Consider the following 22,810-nt stretch of genomic DNA (forward strand, 5'->3'; position numbering starts at 1 on the left):
ATTTAGCACCATCTGTCACAAGGACGACCCCTATCCAATGTTTTCGCAGATTTTAAGTGTAAATCTAGTAAAAGCTGCGGTGAGGAACTTGGCGACAATGCTTTGCTCAGCCAATACAGTTTATATGGCATTCAACAGGAATAAAAAGCAATATGTGGACATGAAGATATCAGAAGAGTGCAGTAGAAGTATAAATGTTTATTCTGAAATATGCATCAGCTGGTGAACAGTTTCCTCATTCAAGTCTTGTGTCAGTGTTCATGTTATTTTAAGAAATGTGATCTAAGCAGATAATGTAAACACAGAGCGATCTGTTTCCGTCTCTTCTGATTTGTGATGGAGGAAAACAGCTCCTGAAGCCTGGAGGGCAGTCTGTAAATGCTGGATCCTCTTTGCATGTAGCAGCATTGTTGGTTTCCGTTTTGCCAGTTCAGCGGACAGACTGTCGATGCGCTCCTCCAACTGTCAACATGAAAAACATCGGCTGTGACACCAGTAAAACAACTTGGAGTGTCAGCGATTTCACACCGCTTCCCCTCATGTGATCTCCGATTGTTGGCTTTTTCACAGACGATGATTTATTGTTCATACGGAAACCCAAAAGAATGCATGAAAAGTGGAAGCGATAAGTTGAAGTGATTTGGGAAGCTACCTTGAAATAACTTTCCTCATGATCAGCACTTTACAAGCCCGTCTCTTTCCATAATAAAAGAAACTCGTACGGTTAAATGTATTTCCTCTGATTATGAACTGCATTCATTCTGGCTCATTTTCAATCTGGTCAAACTATTTTTTATTTTTTTATTTGCTTTTTTAATTTGTTAGTCACGGTTGGTTGTTGTGAGAAGACGTTGAACACTTAAAGATAAAGATGTGCTAAATCACGCTGAAGGAACACACAACATCACAAGCATTGATGGTTTCTAGATATTTGGGATGCAATAATTAAGGAACAGTATATCATTAATACAGTATCATCTCTAAAGTGTACCAAAATTCTGCAGTGCAAGTGTTGTTCCCAGTTTAATAAAAAACAAGGACAGATTTATCTTATCTTCTTACCTCCTTCAACTCCTCACAGACAGCATCTTTTTCCATTTGTTCTTCCTTTCCACTGGTCTGCAGCCAGCTTTGTAATACCTCTTTTAGTCTTTGCCATGCCCTGAGTCAACACACAATCAAACATCACTCACTGTGAACTGTGTTCAAGAACCTGAGAGGAATGGAAAAACTGCTGTCACAGATTTCATACCGGAGCTGCTTCCTGTCCTGTTGGTATGTCACCATGTCCAGCTGAACACTGAGCAGTTCTCCGGTCAGCGCTAAAGTTGGATCCGACTTGTGAAAAAAAAAAAAAAAAGCAGACGTTATAACCAAGTCAAGATACTCAATTTAGCTTTGAACGCATTCGAACAGGTGACTATTACCATATCTTTGGTCACAGTGGTCATGAAAGCAGAAGGGGGTAAAAGAACGTCTTGGTTTTGGGTTTCCTGAGTTGAGTCCACAGTGGACATGTTCGGCTCAGAGGGCGACACGTTAGATATGATGATGCTCTGACGTGTGGATGGAGGACGGAGGCAGTACGACGCTGTACGACGGCCTTCCTGTGAAGGACGACTGAGCTGCGAGGGTTTTGGAGCTGCTTCAGCGCTGGCGACGGCAGCCTGATTTTGGGTGCTGAAAAAAAGAAAAGGAAAAGCTTTTGTCAGCAGCTCATTCCGCTGAGTGAGAAACACAATGTTTAAATAACAGCCAATTTCTAACTTGAAATACATGTTTAGTTTTAAGAAATGTAGAGATTTTTTGTTTAACTATATTTTCAGTGGAGACTCAAACAGTTCCTCGCAGCGTCGTGGCTGACGTCGAGGCGCACGGCTGAGTTGTCTGCAAAACAATGAAAAAACTCTGTTAGTCCAACTGTTGAACACAGATTCACAGCCTGTGAAGGCCTCAGACTCACCGCTTGCTAAGGACTCCATCTTCAGCTTCCTGCTCCTCCGAGTCAGAAGGGGATACACTCTTCAATCCACATGTAGTCAAACAGAAGGTCATGCTCTTCTTGGGTGATTGCCCTTTGACCTCTTGCTCTCTCCGTGGTTTAGACAGCGCCCGCTGCTTCCACCGCATCGCACAACGCTTCACCACTCTGTGGAGATGTCGTGACCTCTGCAGGAACACAGGCAGCCTTGATGAAATGATACTCAATTATTATTCAATCATTTTACGTCTGAAGTGACACAAACTCAACAAACCTGCTCTGGGCTGTGCTGCGTTAGGCTCGTTGTGAGATCGTTCATGTGAGCAGCATATGTGAGGATGCACGTCACGCCCTCCCTCAGCAGCTGGTCTCTGTAGACCAGAGCAGCTCTGGCCGCCTGCTCTTGTTTCCTGCGCTGCTCTGTGACCTGCAGCCTCCATCCATACAACACCTGCAGCAAATTCACAAAACAACATCAAGACCGCGTGAGCGCCAATTCTGCAATTCAGTGCTCAATATTGCAGTGAGAGGCGGCTGTGCAGGCAAGGGTTACCTTGGCCTGAAGAGTGAGGGACCAGTGCCAGAGCGCTCGCTCCGTCTGCTTCGCTCCTCTCCGTCTGTGCTGCAGCTGTTTGCGGGAAGGAAACCAAAGTCACGGCCAGTTTAACTGCATTATATCAAATCACAGATATTGATCTGACTGTCTAACCTTGCTCCATATAGAGACATTATTCAAGTAAAACTACATCTGGCTGAGATTATCTGTTTTAAAGGGGTACACAAGCGATTTTATACTTCAATAAAGTTAGGGGAGATGTGAGAGACACTTATAAAGTAAAGAGTAAAATAAAAAGCAAGAGTAGAGGACGAGATATCCTGACTTTTAGTCACTAGTATTGGTCAAGCCAAAAAAAACACACTTTAAAAAGCTCCTCCAGAACCAAAGAGGACATAATACAACTGTTTTTACTAGCTGAGTTCTTAATGACAAGAACAGTCATCTTTATGTGTGAAGAGTTAAGAGGCTAAAGTGTGTGAAAAAGAAACAAACCTTCATTTTCCACTGGTCAAAGTACATCTGGTACATCTTTAATCTCAGCAAAAGGATTCCCTGTCGTTTCATTACCTGTGAAATAATCACATTTTTAAAAACTCATGTCGGGAAGTTTACAGTGTGGCTTTATGTAACAGCTCAGGGATAATAAAGTCACAACCTTGTTTTTCTGTAATTGGTTGTGATGGTTTTTCCAGGCTTTCAGTGCTTTGGAAAGGAGCGTGGAGTCGTGGTGCTGCCTGGCTTTTTCCATGCACATCCTCTCTCTCCGAGCCTCCCTGGTCTGCTTCCTCCATTGTTTGAAAGACCGCAGGAGCCGCACTAAACACAGAAAACATCAATCTAAAAACCTGTACCTGAACAAGGTACATGTGCCTAATCTTAACAGTATCCTGACACAACAACAACTTAATAGTTGCCAAATCTGAGGTGTAATACTATGAAAACATTGATACAACAGACAAAAGTAGAAGACGATGGCTCACATTTTTCTGAGACACAAAAAAACATTTTAGAAAGGATTCATTTTGAAAAGAAGAAGTTTTTTTGTAATGAACATTTAAAAATCTTAAAGTTTTGCACTTAATTTGCAATAAACTGTTTTGTTTGGTCTGTATCATTGGGTTTTTCCTTGTGTGAGGGTGTCTCTTCATCACAGACTGTGTTGTTTTGTGTGTCATCTTTAAAAGTCAGCTGTCAGCAATAAGAGTAAGAGAAAATCAGTTTGCATTAAACTTCCAAATACTTTCTAATAAATGTAAAAGGGGGAAAAAATAAAATAATATAAATGTGTTTACAAAAAATAAATAATGCTTCCTAACTATGTTGGTGTAAGAAATATACATGACTACCAAAATACTTGTATGATAAATATAAAAGTATATATATATATATATAAATACATAATATAATAATAAGTGACATTCATGGAAGAGAAGTGACATTCAGAAAAAAAGTGGATCTGAAACAGAAAATAAAATGACAACGGTCTTGAAAATAAACTGCATGTGTCGTTACCTTGATTTATGGACCTCAGAGCCTTGTTGACTGCTTCCCCCTGCTGGTGTCGCTTTGAAGCTGCACATGCTGTTGCTTCTCTCCAAGCAACAAACACCTGAACAGAATCAGTGCAAAGACAGCAATAAGCAAAAGTTCCCACAAAGGAATAGCTATGACAGGTTTTCATACGCTTTATAACCTTAAGTCGAAGGCGGTGCTGAAAGTGATTCTGTGCTCGCTGCTCTGTGAGCCTGACTTCTGTCCGCAGCACTGCGTTCTCCCTCCAAACACACAGGACCTTCCTGAAGAGGCATCATTGAGGTAAAGCCGACATGAATCATTTAGATGGAGAAAATGGGAGCAGACGTCAGACCTTGTAAAGGAATAAAGGTGAGAATATGTGTTCAATACCTGAGAAATATCTGTTGATGCTGCCAGTAACGTTCCTCTACGTGACGGTAGATCTGACACATCTGTCGGTGGTGTTTCTGTGAATGCAGCAGGCGACAGTGCATCAGCTTTATCTTCAACACTCCAACCTTAAGAAATCACGGGATTTCAGACGCTCGTGTACCTTCCAGGCCACAAACGTGTGTTTGAGGAGTTTAACTTCATGGTAACGCTGCATCTGTTTCAGTTTGCTTTTCTTCACTCTCTGGCACTGAACAAACTGACCGAACACATAAGAGCCATTAACACACACACACACACACACACACACACACACACGCACCTGAAACTGATAACTGTGTATGTGATTGCTGTTGGTATTTTATAATGTTGAACAAATTAAAAATAGTTTCCAAGTTTCCAGACCTAAGCAGGTCACTTTCTGTCTTTCTTTAAACCTTGAGCAGATGTATATCAGGTACTACGTCAACAAATGTTGTGCAAACTGAACGAACAAGTACTACAAGAGTTACCTTTTTCCATGTATCCACAGCCAATCTCGTGCAGCGCAGGTCACCCTGATGACAAGCCTGCAGCTCTCGATTTCTCCTGACACGCAAACAAGAGTATTCAAAGTTTGTGTTAGTCAACAGACCAGCAAGTTTCCCCACACTATACGCAAACCCTTCTGCAGCACTTGGGTTGCTTCACCTGTCTCTTATCTCAGCGCTGTTGTCCTTCCACTGTGTCAGCGACTTGTGGAGAAGTCTGTGAAGGTACAGACGGCCTGAAGCCTCCTGTTTCTCCTCTTCGTCAATTTGCTGCTCTGTCCGTTGCCTCCAGCGAGTCCAGGCTCTCTGCAAGTGGCAGCGCTCCTCGTGCAGAATTGCCTGGTAACAGCGAAGTTATCCGTCAGTATCTGATACACACCTGAGCTCGTAATAAACAACATGCAGTCGTTTGTGTACAGCTAACGTACCATCCGCTCAGAGAGCATCCGCTCCTTGTGTTTCTCTGATTGTCCCCACCAGGTGTAAAACACCAAAGTGTACTGACGCTGCCTGATAACACAGCGATCAAACAAATCATGTGGAAGCAACCGAAATAAATCACAATCACACGTGTACAAATCGCGGGGTTCGTAACTCACTGGTTAAAGACCTCTGCCTTGTGTCTCCTCTCTTTATGGAGTCTTCTCTGTAAAGTAAACTCAACCCACAAGTTGAAACACCGAGGCACCATGCCTTCAGCGAACCAAACGTCTGCACGATGCTCCAGTTCCTGCAGAAAGTTTGCAATTAAACTATATGTAGGAGTTAAGGTCACATGTCATCACTCATATTTCACCTACATTTTGAATTAATTAATTCACTTTTATATGATGTGTCCTGATCTCTGCTCTATAAGTATTTCTCGTGTTGGATCTAAACACATACCTGCATGTGTCGCTGTTCAGCGAGTTCATCTCTCCAGTGGTGAAAACATCTGCTCAACAGAGATGTGCTGGAAAGACAACAACAAGTCCAAAATTATATAAAAATCATGCAAACAGGAAACACTTTATACGAAATATGCAACATCTTCGTAGCTCGGATGCTACAACATAAAGCAATGACAAATGTAAATAAAAGCACCTGTGGTTCGTCAGTGCCATTTCTTTCAGGGGTTGAAAACTCTCGTCTTCAGCCTCCTCCAAGCGGTCCTGCCACAGCTTCCAATAGTTACACGTCATCTACGGAAAAAACAAAAGGGACATTTTTAGAAACGTAACGTGATGTATGTTTCGACTCTGTATTATTATAACGATAGAGCGCTCATCAATTACGGTTTGATGATAATGTTGGACAGCCATGTTGTTGTTCAGTCGGTGTGTTTTGTTCCTGATGACGTGAAGAGAAAGTCCCTGCAGTCCAGCACGCTGCAACAAGACAACGCACAGTGATCAATACATTGAATGATGGCAATCTCTACTCATACGCTTAATTTGCTCTTCATCTTACCAGCAGATGACGATGATGACTCTGACTTGCAATCCTGTTTCTTTCAGCTTCTTCTCTGCACAACGTCACATCTACTGACAAGCTCAAGAATCAAACAGCTGTTCTGATTTTTTACAAGCCCAAACGATCCCTCACTGAACTACGTTTGATGCTGTTGTTGGTTGAAAATGAAAGGTGTGTTTATCCTGTGTTTGGCTAAGGATACAAGCTTTCCAGCGCTCCAGTGCTCTGCGCTGGGTGATCCTTATGGCCAAATGCCCTGCAGCTTGCAACCGGTCTTCCTCGCACCGTTTACGATGCAAAGCACTGCTCCATTGACTCCAACACATCATCACCAGGCGGAGATCGCAGGCTCGCTGCGCCACAGCTAAAAAACGAGGAATTAGAAAAGAAAATTGAGTAATCAGGCTTAAAAATGAGAACAAGAAAAGTATAGCATTGATGAGTGTTTGGTTTATATTAAAGGAAGAAAGACAGGTAGTTTATAACAACCTTGTGACTTTTTCTTGGTTTGGAGGGAAGACACATAACTTTTCCAACAATGCAATGATTTTCTTTTCAGTCTGAGGATGAAGTGAAGTGCAGCTTTGGATTCTTTCTCTTTCTGGCAACAGGCAGTTGTGTGCATTTCTTTCCACTGAAACCAAGTCTTTGACAAAACAAAATATATAGACATTCACAAATCGCCACGCAGAGCGCAAAGGAAGGAGATCAGCATTCATCACACAGTGTTGACAGCATATGGGTGATGTGTGTGTGTTGGATTATGTCTTTACTCTGCTCTGTAAAGTGAGCGCCCTCTGTTTCAGGGCTTGATCCTCTAAAGTGTGAAGATCTTGATGCTGCTGCAGCCGAGTCCGCCATGATCTCCACGCTGAACTGCACAGGTGAAATAAACATAATAGCATAATAGCACCGATGATCCACTAAACATTATACGAGTCTGATTTGTAAATGCAATGAATGATCTTACTGTAGGGTGGCAAGTCTGTTCTGCTCAAGGGTAGATTCAAGCATTCTATTCTTCATCCGCCTCATTTCTGTGAAAACCTCCCATCGTTCCCAAACCAGACGCATCCGATGCCCGTCAGCTATTAAGGAAATAATTATAACAAAACAGCTGCTTGTGATATCTAACACAACATCAGGCTTTGGGATTAGATACACTCTTAACTATGTGTTCAAAAATCATACCAAATGATTGTGCAGTTTGGACTTTGCGCTTCTTTTCCCTCTGCAGTGACATAAATGTTCGCCAGCTATGGAATACCAAGTTATACAGATAATACCTGAAACACAAAACACTTAATTAGAAGAAACAACCACGGTCTGTGAACAGCTGACTGAGTTACAGGACTGTTTCATGTACCTGTAGTGACACTCCGCCCGCATTGTGAGACTCCACTCCCTCCTGGACGTCCACCACTCATCTCTCCATCCTGCAAAGGCTTGTCTCAAGACCACGGTGTTGTAGTGGGACCTGCGACATGTAATATTCCCTTGGATTAGATAACTCAGGGTCAGATAGCACATTTGAAAGTGGCAAACAGACTTTGATCCTAGCTTTAAAGATACAATTATTTCTTATTTGAATGAATTTGCAGAAATTAGTTTAACATGTTACTTGGCTTTATGAGGAAGAATTCGGCCAAAGGTGTTCTGCATCCATATCTTCAGGAACTTTCTTGCCAAGTGCCTTAAGTGGTTGAAACAGTTTGTTAAAGTTATCAATGACAAGATAAGAGTGATAATACAGTAATTCAAGTGTCTCGGCGGCACCTTATTCTCAGCTCCTTGAGTCTTCCACCTTTGTTCCAGCTGTATCCAACTCTGTACGGGACCTTTCTTGTGTGAACTTTGCGCACTTGTTTTCGTTCACCACCAGAACTGACACTGCTTAGACGTGGTCTCACTGGATCTGGCTTTCTGGCGTTACTTTGCATTATATTACACCAGACCACTAGAGTACAGAGCGGTAAAACCACAACATCACATCTAATGTAAACATGAACACCAAAACTTTACCACAGTGTTAAGTATCATACATAATTAACACCCTTCATCAATGTGGACAATTTGTTTTGGTAACTAAGTGCAGCGCGTTTATTTTTCCTCGTCACGTGACTGTAGTAGGGTATGTTCCAGTCACAGTCAACGGCAAAATGTAACGTTTTCAAAATGCTGCGCTGAGTTCCGGTCGTGGACGTTAAATGTGTCTCTCTTGCATTTGTACACTGTTAAATAATCTCCTAAAGATGGAGCTGATTCGAATGTTATAAAGCCTCATTTTGAATACAAGGTGTTTCACTGTGACATATTTATTCTCGCTTTGTTGTGGTGACCACTACTGCTAACAGGAGGTCTGGAACGCACCCGAGGTCCTTTCAGGGTAACGGCTGCGCGCAATGTCAACCCTAGACAGCCCGTGCGGGCGGGGTCTTACATTTTCACACGAAGCACCGGGAGACGGCTATGACTGAGTGTCAAATCGGGCAAACCCCAAGATAATGAATAGGTGCCCCAACTATTGCCTTCTGAATATTCTAAATTGAGTGTAAATTAAACCCCTACAAATCAAGTTAGATTTTCTACTACACATAGCTGCACAACAAATATCTTACTAGCAAAACGTAATTCCTGTATTATGATTTATAATATGAGAATACAACACGGCCAACGCACACCAGATTATATACAATTATACAAAGGCGCAATGGGCACAATGTAATCTTTCCTAGGACCTTCTTAAAGCGGTGATCAGAGGAAAATTGCTGCTACGACTTAGAAAACAGAGAAAGAGCAGACAATGATTTGAGATTACACAGTCACCGTGTGAATTAATTTGTTGCCTGGACTCGTTATTTTGTTTAGTTACCCCAGTATAGTGTGTGTTTGCTGATACCACTGCAACAACTCAACCAGTTTAAGATTTTGGCACTCGCTGGGTGGGCATTATCCCCAATTCCCCAGCTAGTTAGCTAGCTAGCTAAAGGTGCTAGGTTAGCTAGCTAGCTAGCTAACTAACGTGAACTGCCGCTGCTCGGCCGTGAGCAACCAGTATTCCACGCAGCATTTAAACAGTAAGTTGGTTGTTTGTGTTTTTCTAAACATACTTCCTTTGTTAGCCAACCGTTTGTACAAATTTTACGCAAGATACCCTGGATGATGTTCAGAGTTAACTCTAACTGTGTTGTACGCTAGCTTAGCTAACCAATACCTGGGGTAATTGTTAGCGTATATTTTCCTGAAACAGTTAAGAGATGATTCATTTTAACCTTAGCAACAGAATGTACCAACGGTCTCTAACGTTACTGGCTCGAGATGTATTTATTAACGGCTTCGTTAACGGTCCAGATACTAACTTTACAAGCAATTTGTCAATTAACGCTACGGCTAGGTAAATAATGGTAATTGACGTGTCACGTCCCATGTCAGCGTTCTATGGCTGTTGTCAATTAACTTGCTAATTGGCTAGCAGCGTTTGATAAGTTAGCCTGACGTTAGGTGAAGTTTATTGATCATATGTTTATCATTTTTGACTGTATGTTCATGTATGTGGCCAGTTTTCTTTTCTTGTCTATTGTTTCCAAAGAAGTTTAAAATAACACCAATAAGCAATTCAAGTGCTAAGTTTATCAATAAGACTATATTGTCCAGACCTTTCTAAATTAACTCAATGGAGCTGCATGATGAACTTAAAAACGTTCAATATGTTTTCAACAGGAACAAATTAATTGTTGGGCTGGACACGGTTTGTTGCTTCTGAGAGAGCAGTCATGGAGAACGATGCTTGTGTCGAGCAGAAGACCGGTGATGGAAATGCTGCTGTGGACCAAGTTAACCAGCCAGCAGCCACAGCTCCTTACAGATACACCAAGGTGATGAGAAATACCAACAATGTAATATAGAGGCCATATAGTGTTCTTCTGTATGCACACAAACTATTAGTTTTACTGAACATACTGTAAACTGAAATGCTTATACTATACATATCCACTCACAGCATTGTATATAAAGCAACCGTTTACTTTCGTCATTATATATTAATTCTAGCATATTTACACGGCACCGTTGCACTATTATATTATTGTTTGCAATGTACCTGTTTGTGTGAGTGAATAACAATAACCAGAGTCAAGTTCTTGGTAGTTGCACCCATACCTGGCCATTATAAACTGATTCTGATCATCAATTATTATACAGGAGGAGCTTCTGGAAATAAAAGAACTGCCAGTCTCAAGTGAAAGGCCAGAATGTCTTTCTGATAAATATGACAGGTAAGAATGAGTTTCCTTGGCTGTTATCCACATCATACACAATCCACATGATAATCTGATCGTATATAGCAAACTTTGTGGAATGTGACTGCTTTGATGGGCATCATTGAAAAACAGCAACTTTCTTACTTCTCTTTGACAGTAACTGACTTAGTTAGGTGTCTGCTTTGGTCATAGTTATGTGTTCACATAAATCATGAGCTGTTCAGAATGAAAAAGCTTTAATTCTGAGTCGAGAATATTTACTTTCCTTGGCTGTTATAAAAGAGCGTGCTGGAAGGTGTTTTTGATGAGCGTTAATTGATCATTTTGGTAATTTTGGGCTAAGAAATGATTAACATTCTAAGATTCCATTATAGGATATGGTGGTTTGTCTTGGGGGGGGGGGGGGGGTTCAGTATAGAAAACAAAGCACATGTCCCTGCATGCCTCTGAAGTTAGACCACATCTCAGCATAGAGATCAAAGTATGCATCAAGCGAGGCTTTGTCTGATCATATGTGCCACTGGAACTGTGAAGTGTGTAGGATCAAATGGTTTTATATAAAAGTTACTTTGAACGACTGGGATTATGATGTCATGAAGTATTTTACTCACAACCTCAAACAATTCTATAACTCAAATTAGATTTGATAAAAATGTAAATTTGGGAGGACCCTGAATAACCTTCGGATCTGCTCTTATTTAGTCACATTTACTTCAGTCTTGAACAGAGCAACCCATTTCAATTCCTAGAGGAACTATTGACGTAACACTGACAAGTGGCTAGTCAAAGATGGGTTCTGATGTTAGGTGGTGGTTAATGTCTTTTTGAGAGTAAAAAAGCATATAAAAGTGTTTGGTTTGCAGATCATTTGTATTATTTTATTATAGTTTGTACATTCTAGAGGCAGTGTCTAAATCAAGGAAACTGTTTCTTCCGAATATTAGTCCCTCACCTAATCCATAACAGTGTTTGTGTTTTCTGCTTAAATTATTGTCGATCCTGCAGATCACGTTTTTATTTTAGACGTGGATGATTGATGAATATCATTAAATATCTGGTATGATAGGCAAGAAGAGGAATGCTACTTTCTAACAGAATAAAGGTTCAAATCCACTGTTATAGTTGGTTGTAGATTATGTTGGCCATGCTAACTGTTACTAAGTGCTTTTGTGGGATTGTATTATAATTGGTCTTTCTAATGTCCAGAAACAAAGAAACTATATAATATTAGATGTATAAGCTGTTCCCTGTATTAGCCTTTTTATATGCAACATGTAAATTATCTTTTACTCGGGTGAGATTTCTTTTTTGTGAATCATTTTAGTGAATTGTCTTGTTTTGGTCAGCTGGTTGAGTGTGTGCTTTAATTGTGTCCAACGGTGTTTTGATACAGTGATGGTGTCTGGGACCCTGAGAAGTGGCACGCCTCACTGTATCCCACTTCAGGGCGTAACTCTCCAGTGGAAGGTTTTAAAAAGGACTATGTGGATGACAGAGTTCCTTTGAAACGGAGAATTCCAGGTAAATGACCCGAAGCCAGAAATCTAAAGGTTAAGATTTAAACCAAAACGTAGGTCATAAAATGATCTTGCGCTCTGTAGCTGGACGTTTATGTCTGAGGTGTTGTGATAAATCATAATTCTTATCCAGAACAGGTTTCTGTATTTGTAATGCTCACAACTCCTGAATATTCAGCAGCTAAACAAATATTTGAGCAACATGGTATTGTGTTGATAAGACGACATAAATGAGGCAGAAAATAATATTTCTTGTGAGAAAATTGGAAGATATTCTTTAAGCTAGGCTTTCTTTGGATTATTGGTTTGGTTATGATGTGACCGTTGGTGTTAAATATCTAAAGCCAAGCTTGTTTGCTGCGCTGTATTCAGATCCTCGAGAGCGGTTAAAGGAGGATGATCTGGATGTCATACTAAGCCCGCAGCGACGCAGCTTCGGAGGTGGATGTCAAGGCAACGCTGCGCTTGCACCCCATGCCCGTCGCCCAGTTAGCCCCCTGGAAAATAAGGAGAATGAGAGTCTTCGTCTAGGAGGGGCACGCAGGATCGGCAGTGGCCGCATAATTCCTGCCCGAGCCTTTGAGAGAGAGCCCCGTGTGGAGAAAGAGAGGGAACGTGAGAGAGACTTTAAGGATAAAAGATTCAGGGTTGGTGTTCATTGCTTTCAGTCCATCCATAATGTATTTCCCTATAGTGTTTGGACAGTGAGGCATTCAGTACATTGAGGTTGGCAATGTTTTGCAAAATATGTCCTGTATTTTGTTTCACAAAACCCCCTGTAAAGATTATGAAGCTAATGAAAAGAGATGTATATGTGAGGAAAAAAGCCTCAAACTTTGAAATTGTATAACTGCAAACATTTACTTTCTACTTAGTAGAATGAGCAACATGCTGCTTGGACATAAGAGTCCCTCTTAATCGGTGTGCTTTCTCTGTACAAAGAGTTTATTCCAAGAATGGTCCCTTCATTTAATCAATTATTTGCATGTGATTTTTTTTTTTTTATTTCACACGGTGACATTATATTGTCTTGTATTTGCAGAGGGACTTTGGTGACAAACGGGTGTTTAGTGAAAGGAGAAGGAATGACTCTTATGCAGAGGAGGAGCCGGAGTGGTTCTCAGCCGGTCCCACCAGCCAGTCGGAGACAATTGAGCTCATTGGATTTGACGATAAAATCCTGGAGGATGATAGGCGCCGTTCCAAGCGCTCAAGGAAGCGGGCCGAGTCCATAAGAGAAGGCATGTCGAAGCCTAATGCAGTTTTAACTTTTTCATACTGTTTGTATAATCTGTTAACTGCCTGGTATTGTTTTGATAACTATCGTATTGCTGCTGCTATCACATTTGGGAATACTTACGATTTGTTGTTGTTGTTGTGCAGGAGTGGAATGTAATGGTGGACAGGCAGTTGAGCGAGATGCAGGTTTGCAGTCTACTGCTGATCAGGAGGTTCCCCACCCGGATGTTCTGCCCGAGCAGACGGCCGGAGACTTTGACTTCAATGAATTCTTCAACCTGGAGAAGACCATGCCAGGACTGGCCTCTGTAAGTTTTGGGGTGCACTGTGTGGTTCTGTTGGTGTTTTTTAAAAGTGTGAATGTCACAAATTGGATGGCTTCTAAAAGTCCCGTTTCCTGACGTAGTCTTCTAATCAGGAGCAACTTTTAACAGTAGAGGTTTTCAAGTGTTTGCCCCCCACCCCCCCTCAAACAAACTCGCTGGACATTTCCATCATGTATTTATACAATAAGAACAATTTAGAGACTAGAGTGACCTGAAAGATTACATAATCTGCTCATGATTTCCAATGGATGTAAAATAAAGAAGCCTTTTTGAAGCCAAGTATTAAGTTTGCAGATACTGTGTGTCGGCACAAGATCTCTGCTGCTGCTGGTGGGGATTATCACTGAATGTTGCACTTTCCAAATATTGTCAACGAACTACTGCATGGGGTTAAAGATGGGTTCAAACGGTATCAACAATCAAAATGTATGCCCATCATTGTAGCTATATTAGACCTAATTGGTGAACTAAATAAAGTGGTGTACAGACTGGTTTGAGGCATTGAATCAACAGTCTTCTAGCACATTTTGTGCTAAATCGAGGGGAAAACACCCTAAACGTAAGTGCCACCTTTTGTCCATGTACCTTTCGGCCTGCTGTTATTTTTGTTTCTCACTCTGTTTCACAGGCTCCGTTTTCTGTCTTGCAGATGATCGAGGACGTTTTGGGGGAGGGCCCCGTATCGGCTAGTCGCTTCAGTCAGTGGTTCTCCAGTAACCTGAGCCCTTCAGGCAGCCGCTCCAGCAGTCTACGCTCCACTCCGCATGAGGAGCTGGAAAAACTTGCAGGTAATAATTTGATTTCCTAACGGAGTTTCATTTAACTCCGTAGCCTAAAACCAGACACTCTTTGGTGAAACTGTGTTCATATGAAAACATCACGATCGGTGGCTTTTAAAGTGAGGTTTATGAAGTATTAAGATAACCTTCATATTTGGTTTCAGAAGGTTTTTGTATTGAGAAGGATTCAGATTGTTGGGCTGTGAAACCTTTGATTTCTTGATTCAAAACACTTCTTTGTACATATGGGATTTTTTATTTATTTGGAAAAGTCATATCAACAGATTGCAAAAATGTGAACACTCAAAAGCAAAAGGTAACATTTATTCACGCTAAACTTACTCATATAAAACATTTTACTAAAAGGGTTTTAATATGCACACTGACTTGAAGAATGACAAATTCAAGTTGTATGAAAAAATTATAATTATTACATAAATCAAATTGGAAGGCTAGCTGCCTTGTATTTCTTAAAAAAATGCCAATTTCAAAAAGAAATTGTACACAAAATATCACTTTAAAACTGGTAAATATCACGGTATGAAATGTTTTTCTGTCAAAAAAATAGTACAAATGTAGGAAGATGCCAAGTACAACGCCATCTTGTCTCAAGTCTGAACTGGAGCCTACAGCTGATTGTTGGTTTGATACTTGGTTTGTTTACATGATGAGGGCAGTTCTCGTTTTTAATTATTCCTCATTCAGCTTGAGCTCTAACGTTGCATTTCATTTTCAGTCAATGAAAGTGATGTTTTGGGACTCCCATCATGCAGTGCATTCTGTGTGGGAGGCAGACTAATTCAAATGCTAATTCAAATTAGCAATTCAAATGCAATATCTGTTTCATAAAAAAACGTTTTAATTGATTTTTGGAATTTGTGATCAATTCAGACTCTTACAAGATAAGAATCTTGATTCATACATAAATCTTTTTTCTTTATTTTTTTATTTTCGATTTATCTTTTTCTTCTCCCACTCCTACAGATTAAGTACATTTGCTTCACTGAACGATCTCATTTGTTCTCTTGTTGAAGCTAAGGCTAAAGGCGAATACAACATTCAGGCATATTTTCTAGCCAATCTTGACTGACCCTCGATCTGGGGGTGTGGCATTCAAATCTTGACCTTGGGGTGTATCTTGTTTAAAAATGAGGCTTTAATCTTTGTCAACACCACACTGCTGCTTTACCATATCACGCCGGCGCTATTTGATTACTAGCCTGTTACATTTTTTGCTTTGTAATGTACATTCCCCCAAACACGATGTACTAAATCTTTGACCGTTTTTCTCCTCTGAAGGGTTTGAGCCACGCGGCACGTCCTCGAGCCAAGGCCCTGCCTCATACTTCACACCTATTCAGTCATCGGAGTGCAAGGAGAAGGTGGACATCCTGGAGCTGCTGCACAAGGCCAAAATAGACCTGAAGCCTCTTCTTTCCACCCTGTCTGTCAACAAAGCTCGGCTACGGGAAAGCAGTGAGTGCCGGATCACTGTAACAATTATACCATCACGCAACTTTACCTGGGAATATACTGTCCACTGCAATCTTTGTCCATGTACTGTTAGGCAATATGGATACGCTTGAAGATCTGTAGTAGCAGTACATGCTGATTATAGTACGTTATGAAAATTGATGATCAGACCAACATTAGCACTACATTAAAAAAATAATATAATGCACACCTGTAATAACAAACCACTGCAGCCCTAAAGTTCTAAGTATGCAGTCAGTGTCCTATTATATTGTATGCCATTCTCTTAATTAGCATTTCCATTTACTTCTACAGCACTAACTTGTTTTAGTTTTATAGTGTGCTAGATGAAGTTGAATGGTATCCATCTGTCCACAGCTAACTGTGGCGCGGTGCTCTCGCTGGAGGAGGTGGAGGGAGGAATGAAGGGGATGAAGCTGGGCTCAGAACCACAGGTGCGAAAAGTGCCGCCTCCTCAAAGAGGGAATGGCACGCCCTTCATGGCTCAACATTTAGAGGAAGCTTTGACTGGTGGCTCAAGTGCCCGTCCACACTTCCGTGACACGGATATGTCGGCCTTTAATAAACTAGTCAACAGCATGAAGGCAAGTGGAACTCTGCCAACTCACCACAAAACCACCACAAACAGTGTAAGTATTTATATTTCTTAATCTATATTGTGACACAGGTGTTTACTGGATAAGTCAACATGATGTGCATGTTTCAATGCAGCTCCATCCCAGTGTGATGCTGCATGCAAGCTTTTTCAGCACAACCTAGACAACCCACTTTTTGAAAATTTCATAGACAAAGTGATGAGCATAAATTTGTTTAAATGTTTTGGAGGTTGTTGTTTTTTGTGATGTATGAAATCTGCAAGTGTCCTTTTTTATAGAAGTCAGTCACTTTCTGAATTTGTAATTGATTTATTTTTGTACTGAGACAAGAACACTGTTGTCTTAGTCATTGTGTGAATGCTCATTAAGGAACACAACAGTACACGTGTATCCAAAGGCATACCTGACTTGCATGAGGGACACTTTGGTTGTCACTCGTGTACAAATCCATCTCAGTTGGCTTTCAGTGGTGCAGTTTTGAAGAGGTTCCACCAAAGTCTGTATAAGATGCATGTCCAAATATTCATGGAGTTCACTGATACTAGTTTCTATGCCAATTTCGTTTTGACACACTTCAAAATGTCTCCCACACACACTACATTGTTCACTGAGATGGGTTTTTACAGGGACATGGTTGTCTTTGATTGCATTGCACCGGCCACATATTATTTCTCCCCGTACAATGCAGCAACCTTCAGACCCAGCTGTGGTGACGATGTGTGACACTCGGGTGCCTCATCAGCAGCAGAAAAACATATTTCAGGTGTGTATGTTGACTTTCCTCTCAGGCTAATGCTGACAGATGTTTAGTCTAGGAGTGTACTCGGTCCCATCTTACTACGGGCCTCTGGTTCTATGATTATGTGGTGCGTCATACAGATGGAGAGTGTAAACTGAAGTTCAGGGGGAACTTCAGTTTGAAGAAGCACCTGCTTTCCACAGCAGGTGCTTATTAATTTGTGGCACAATTATTATGATGCCAGAGTTGTATCTATATTTAAGGTCTTTTTGGGGCGACTTCATTTTTAATTGTGTCCACAGATCTGTTTCTAATTTCCAACCTTCTGACTGTCCTCCGGGCCCCATCAGATTTTAAACATTACATAAATAGACGAGGAGTGTTTTCTTCACAGCATGGTGGCAACATGCTAGATAACTATCGGGTGAAAATAAGGACGCCATAGAAAACTACCTTAAATTCTGACTCAAAATAATGTTTAGTCAAGGACGGGCTTAATGCAAACTGTAATAAAGGAGTGTAAGTTCCCATGGAATTTTTATTAGTATTGACTGTTACATTTCTACTATTGTTACATCTGTTAAACCCATTCTGTGAATACTATATGAAATATACAGTCCATACCAATCAGAAGAGAATCGGTGTGTTTTAAAACACCAAAGACCTAAACATGAAGATTAATGTTGAAGGACACTAACTTTGTATCCAAGTGTGTGCAAATTGCCAGGGTGAGTTTGACGGGTGAACCGAATTCTCCGTCCCACATTCTCGGGATGATGGCTTTGCTTTTAAATCTAAACTGGCAGACTAATGACGATAAAGGGAATTGTGACATCTTTGGAAATGTATATGTATGTTTGTATTGTAGGAGCTCTTGGGAGGTCCTGCTCGTAGTGGCTCTCCTACACTACTTGGTAATCTGTTGGCCCAATCTGAAGCCCCAACAAACTCCGCCCCTCTACATGGCCGACTACACAAGGGCCCGTCCCCCCCTCTCTTTCCACAGAGGGCCCCCTCACCCGACTACTTCAACAGTCGGATGCATCCTTCAGCAGGTAATTTAATTAGAAAAGTGACATGTTGCAGCAAAGACGTGTAAACCTTACCTTGGAATGTAAAAGAACGCGTACTGTATGCATCGACTTTCTCTCCATCAATGGGCTTTACTCACAGAGTTCATGAAATGACCCCACAAGGATTTGGACTCTAGTGGGATCCCAAATGTTTCCTTTTCATGAAATGTTTCCTCATTGCTGCCTCTAACAATGTATTAATGCTGATGCAACCCAAAGGTTATTACAGCTTTGATCATACGCCGTTCACCCGGTCTGTGAGACGTACAACAGGAATGTAGGAGTGGAAGGAATCTCAGAGGCCATGTTCCACAGGAGCTAAAAACGTAGTGAAAGCTCAACATTGAACAAAAAATGAATTTTAAAAATGTTTTGTAGTTTTCAGCATGACCAAATGTCAAGCCAGTTTACGGGTATCTGACTGCAATTAAAGAGCGCTGTTGTCATTTCAGCAGCCAATATCTTCAGTTTAAATGTATTTATAAGTCGACGGTGTTTGTGGAGCTGGATCATATAAAGGTTGTTTCTCCCTCTTTGCTCAAGGTTTTCCTGTTAGTCATCAGCCCATGCTGCCAGAACAGTTTGATGTTCACAGGTCTATCAGCCCTGGATCTGCTGCACAGCAACAGGTAACCTAAATAATAGCTTTATTGTTTGATGACTGAAAAGATATTTTACACACGATCAATTCTTTATGTAAATTGATATTTAATAGAAGACTAACCTTATTTTATAAAATGCACATAATGGCTCGGTTTACAATATTGTGTTGTACATTTTCAGTGAAACCGATAAGTCACAACGACTGGCTTTATTATATGGTATATGTATTTAAGTGTGTATTTTGTTTGACCAGATGAGGCTGCTCTCGATGCCTGTGAGTCATGCAGACCTGGAAGCTCTGGCATTTCAACAAGACCTTGCTCTACATGCCCATCACTCATTCCAGTCTGGCTACAAGCCACCACCGGACAAATCCTTTCGAAATAGGTTAGTTTTTTAAAAAGGTATTTGGATACTTCACAGTATCTTATCATGGTGAAATAATGAATTGAATGTAGTCTCAATGTATCAAGAACACATTTAACTTGAGCTACGTGTCTGGCTTGTTCATTTTAGCAACTGGAAAATGACAGCTTAGTGTAATACATGTTATAGAGGCACTGCTTACAACTTTACTTTGGTCGTTCTGCTCTATATAAATATATTTAGAGTAAATGTAAATCTCTGAACAATCATGGAACATATTTTTCCATGTATTGGCATACATCGGTGTCGTGAATGTATGCACCTGAACCCGGTAGCGAGGATTATTTAGCATGTTCTCGTTGCGTCCGGCTGATGTGCTTGTGATCCACAGACTGCAGCGTGTTAATTGCTCCCCTGGTCCAGGCCCTCAGGCTGCTGAAAGACACTCTCCAGGCAATGCTGTCACCAGCATGGTGAGCAAGAACTGTATCCGCCCAGCTGTCATTGTTCACACTTGTCCTGTCAAGTTGCACTTTTGTCTGTAATCTCTAAACACTTTTTGGTATTGCTGGTATACATTTTTTTTTTTTCCTTTCCTTTTGTTAACTACAGTTGTCCCCGTCGTTTACACCTACATCTGTGATCCGCAAAATGTATGCAACAAAAGAGAAAAGCAGAGATGAACAATCAAGTCGGTCAGAGATGAAGGAAGAGGCAGCAGGACACACTCGAGATGGTACAGAGCGTTACTTTACCCACAACTTCCTGATTTGAGGATCAGTACGTGTGTTTTCAACACTGTAACATTGCGATTTGGGTTATGCGATTACAGACGGCAGCTCCCCAAATCTATACCTGGAGGTGATGGATGGTAGTGCTGCCCATTCCGGAGGACTAAAGGCTGGTTCACAGACCTTGCCAAGCCAGAACCATGAGCGTCTCAGGCCTGGCTCTGCTGGACACCATATGCCCACCATGGCACCTCCAGGACCCTCCTCTTTCCCTCGTCCCATCTATCCCGTACCGCTGCTATCGCATGTCCCTATGGTGCGCCCTCCTCCCCAGCTCCACCCTAATGTGGTTCAACGGATGCTGGCGCAGGGTATCCAGCCCCAGCAACTAGGCCCTGCTCTTGTGCAGGCAGGTTAGTGGTGGTTTGTTTGTTTTATCCTCACTTTCTCAACTTTTTATAACTTTTATTTAACTGTGAATTGACCTGATGTTAAAACTTTGACCGTGATAACCTCTGATGGAAGTCTTACTTGTACCCACCAGGTATATTTCCAACACACGTCGACCTTGCCCAACTTCAAGGCTTGCCTCCTGCCCTGCTTGGACAGCAGCTGTATCCTCTAAGTGCAGCAGGGCATCCACTTCTACCTCCTAGAGCAAATACTCAAATGCAGTTAGCAGTAATGCAGCAGCAACTTCAGCAACAGAGACCAAGTGAGTGGAAGTCAAATATTACGACTCGGCATGTGCTAGTGAAAGCATTACATCCTCTCAAAGGTGTTGATTACTGATTACTGCCACAAAGAATAACCTAAAATAAAAGGATTTCCTGTTTAAGTTTATGTAGGATCAATGAGAGCAGAAATAAGTAAGGTACATGGGACAACAAAGTTGTTCCTCAGCTCTTGATTAAACTGTCCTTTTGTCTCATCAGTGCATCAAGGTGTCTCACAGAGCCATGGCCCTCACCGGACAAATGGCTCCCAGCAACACGGGGGCCCCAACCCTCCAGGCCTCGCCAAGTGGTTTGGATCGGACGTGCTAGAACAGCCACTACCCTCCATGCCGGCCAAGGTCATAAGTGTCGATGAATTGGAGTTCCGGCCATAAGAAAATGAAAAAACACTGCTGGAAGCAAGATATTTTTTTTTTCCTTTTTTTGCCCATCTCCACCTCCTCGTTACCATACAAATGTGAACTTTAATTTGAAAGACGGTGCACAAACCTGGACAGTCTAACCTTGCCATGCTTTGTCTTCAACCTTGAAGTCACTGTTTTTTGAAGAGGCTTCTCAGCAGAAAAGGGAAGACGAATGATGGCAATATGTTTTGTGACTGAGTGAATTATTTTTTTTTTTGTATTAGGCTCTGCGCAGTAAATAATGTATAGGCCCAATTGTACAGACCATGGGAAAGAATCGTATTCTCCCTGTATATAGCTATTTTTTCTTTTTCTTGGAATGGGGAAGGTGAAACGATCCTGCAGTTCAACTGAAAACTGCGAGACAAAGTCCCCACGAGCTGGTAGCATTCCTTTGTCTTGTCCAAATTTAATTTCCCTTGCAGAACTGCTCTAAGAAAGGGCTGCTGCTGGTGAGAAATATTGAATTGTTGAGTAACTTCAGTGTGTACTCGTACGCTTTTTGTGGCATGGGTGTAGTGGCCCTTTTCTGTAGATGTGATTGGCTGGAACATTTCAAGACGACTCCGGGGGATGCAGCCAGCGCTGGTTGTGCCTTTCTTTGTTTTTGTTTTTTTTCTTCCTTAAAGTGTATCCTCCTATCCAACCTGTCACTGGGGGTGTGGGGGGGGGGGGGCAGCACTGCTCACATTGTCAATTTTTTGAGGGTGGTTGGGATTCAGTTTGTTTATGTGCTATTAAGTTATAAAAAGCACAAATAGAATTAATAAATAAAAGTCCATAAAACACAAGTTGCTTAATTGTTTTAAATGGTTTTGTATTTCCTATAATGAATATGTACAGTCAGTGGCCACCTCATTAGTTACACAATCGCGCAATCAAATACAAACAGCTCTGCCATAAATTCTGCCTTTGCAAAATGTATGGTTATTTACGCAGTTAGAAATGTGTTGATTCATCTCCTGTTAGACTGGACTGTATTCGGTGTATAGATGCATGAGAAACACGTTTCAATTCTAATTTGTCTAGTGCAAAATCCAGGCTACACGGTTCATTTATTGTTGAAATGCAGTTTGTAGTCCCGTTTTGCTTCAAAATGAAAGTGCTAAACAAAACTATATAGAGCAACGACCTTGATATTAAAAAGTTGAATTTATGGCACAGCTGCAGTCTTGGATTGCATTAGAGGCTGTACAGGTGTACCTTCAGTAAAGTGACCAGTGTGTGTAAGTCTGAACTCACAAACACTGAGCAAGTGAGAGAATGTCCTTTTTTCTACTGTTGGCTGTACTTTCTAGGAGAAATGCTGGAAGTTGTCATGCAGGTTCTTTCTAAGCTCATCCAAAATATTAGTAAAAAGTAAAACCACTTATTGCATACAGTATGTAAGGATACTCGGTAACTATGGTTGTGCTACTTGAGATTTAAGAGTTACCTGCTGATTTGGTTCAAGTCTACAGTCCAACGTAGAGAGCTAGGCTGATTTAATTTGCCAGGCCGATGGGCTTGTTGCAGATATC

General features: G+C 41.3%; 2 protein-coding genes across 4 annotated transcripts; one reads left to right on the forward strand and one right to left on the reverse strand.

Annotated features, from left to right (window-relative positions):
- Positions 1-183: 183 nt before the first annotated feature.
- Positions 184-8,641, reverse strand: sfi1 (SFI1 centrin binding protein). 2 transcript variants are annotated; one of them, XM_076110735.1, is made up of 30 exons: positions 8,204-8,567; positions 8,049-8,120; positions 7,794-7,904; positions 7,619-7,713; positions 7,398-7,515; positions 7,201-7,303; positions 6,917-7,073; positions 6,630-6,791; positions 6,425-6,495; positions 6,250-6,342; positions 6,059-6,156; positions 5,861-5,927; positions 5,575-5,705; positions 5,404-5,485; positions 5,136-5,314; positions 4,958-5,033; positions 4,609-4,704; positions 4,446-4,522; positions 4,234-4,336; positions 4,053-4,149; positions 3,196-3,356; positions 3,033-3,107; positions 2,535-2,609; positions 2,256-2,432; positions 1,964-2,169; positions 1,816-1,887; positions 1,428-1,680; positions 1,253-1,338; positions 1,063-1,162; positions 184-462 (listed from the first exon to the last, which is right to left on the reverse strand). In XM_076110735.1, the coding sequence occupies exons 1-30, from the start codon at positions 8,365-8,367 to the stop codon at positions 283-285; spliced, it is 3,537 nt and encodes a 1,178-aa protein (XP_075966850.1). In that variant the 5' UTR covers positions 8,368-8,567; the 3' UTR covers positions 184-282. The 2 variants fall into 2 exon arrangements, with proteins under 2 accessions (XP_075966850.1, XP_075966851.1); XM_076110736.1 differs by lacking the exon at positions 1,816-1,887 and having other exon boundaries at positions 8,204-8,641.
- A 532-nt stretch (positions 8,642-9,173) lies between these two features.
- Positions 9,174-22,081, forward strand: eif4enif1 (eukaryotic translation initiation factor 4E nuclear import factor 1). Of its 2 annotated transcripts, none has more exons than XM_076111080.1 (19): positions 9,174-9,504; positions 10,148-10,302; positions 10,628-10,701; positions 12,080-12,207; positions 12,576-12,850; positions 13,246-13,444; positions 13,587-13,750; positions 14,397-14,556; positions 15,847-16,023; positions 16,399-16,670; positions 17,326-17,400; positions 18,245-18,431; positions 18,993-19,078; positions 19,306-19,439; positions 19,810-19,891; positions 20,031-20,154; positions 20,251-20,562; positions 20,694-20,864; positions 21,085-22,081. In XM_076111080.1, the coding sequence occupies exons 2-19, from the start codon at positions 10,201-10,203 to the stop codon at positions 21,258-21,260; spliced, it is 2,898 nt and encodes a 965-aa protein (XP_075967195.1). In that variant the 5' UTR covers positions 9,174-9,504; positions 10,148-10,200; the 3' UTR covers positions 21,261-22,081. The 2 variants fall into 2 exon arrangements, with proteins under 2 accessions (XP_075967195.1, XP_075967196.1); XM_076111081.1 differs by having other exon boundaries at positions 14,418-14,556.
- Positions 22,082-22,810: the final 729 nt, after the last annotated feature.

Source organism: Anarhichas minor, unplaced genomic scaffold (assembly GCF_050575085.1).
Source record: "Anarhichas minor isolate MPS153535 unplaced genomic scaffold, ASM5057508v1 ptg000043l, whole genome shotgun sequence".
Taxonomy (NCBI): domain Eukaryota; kingdom Metazoa; phylum Chordata; class Actinopteri; order Perciformes; family Anarhichadidae; genus Anarhichas; species Anarhichas minor.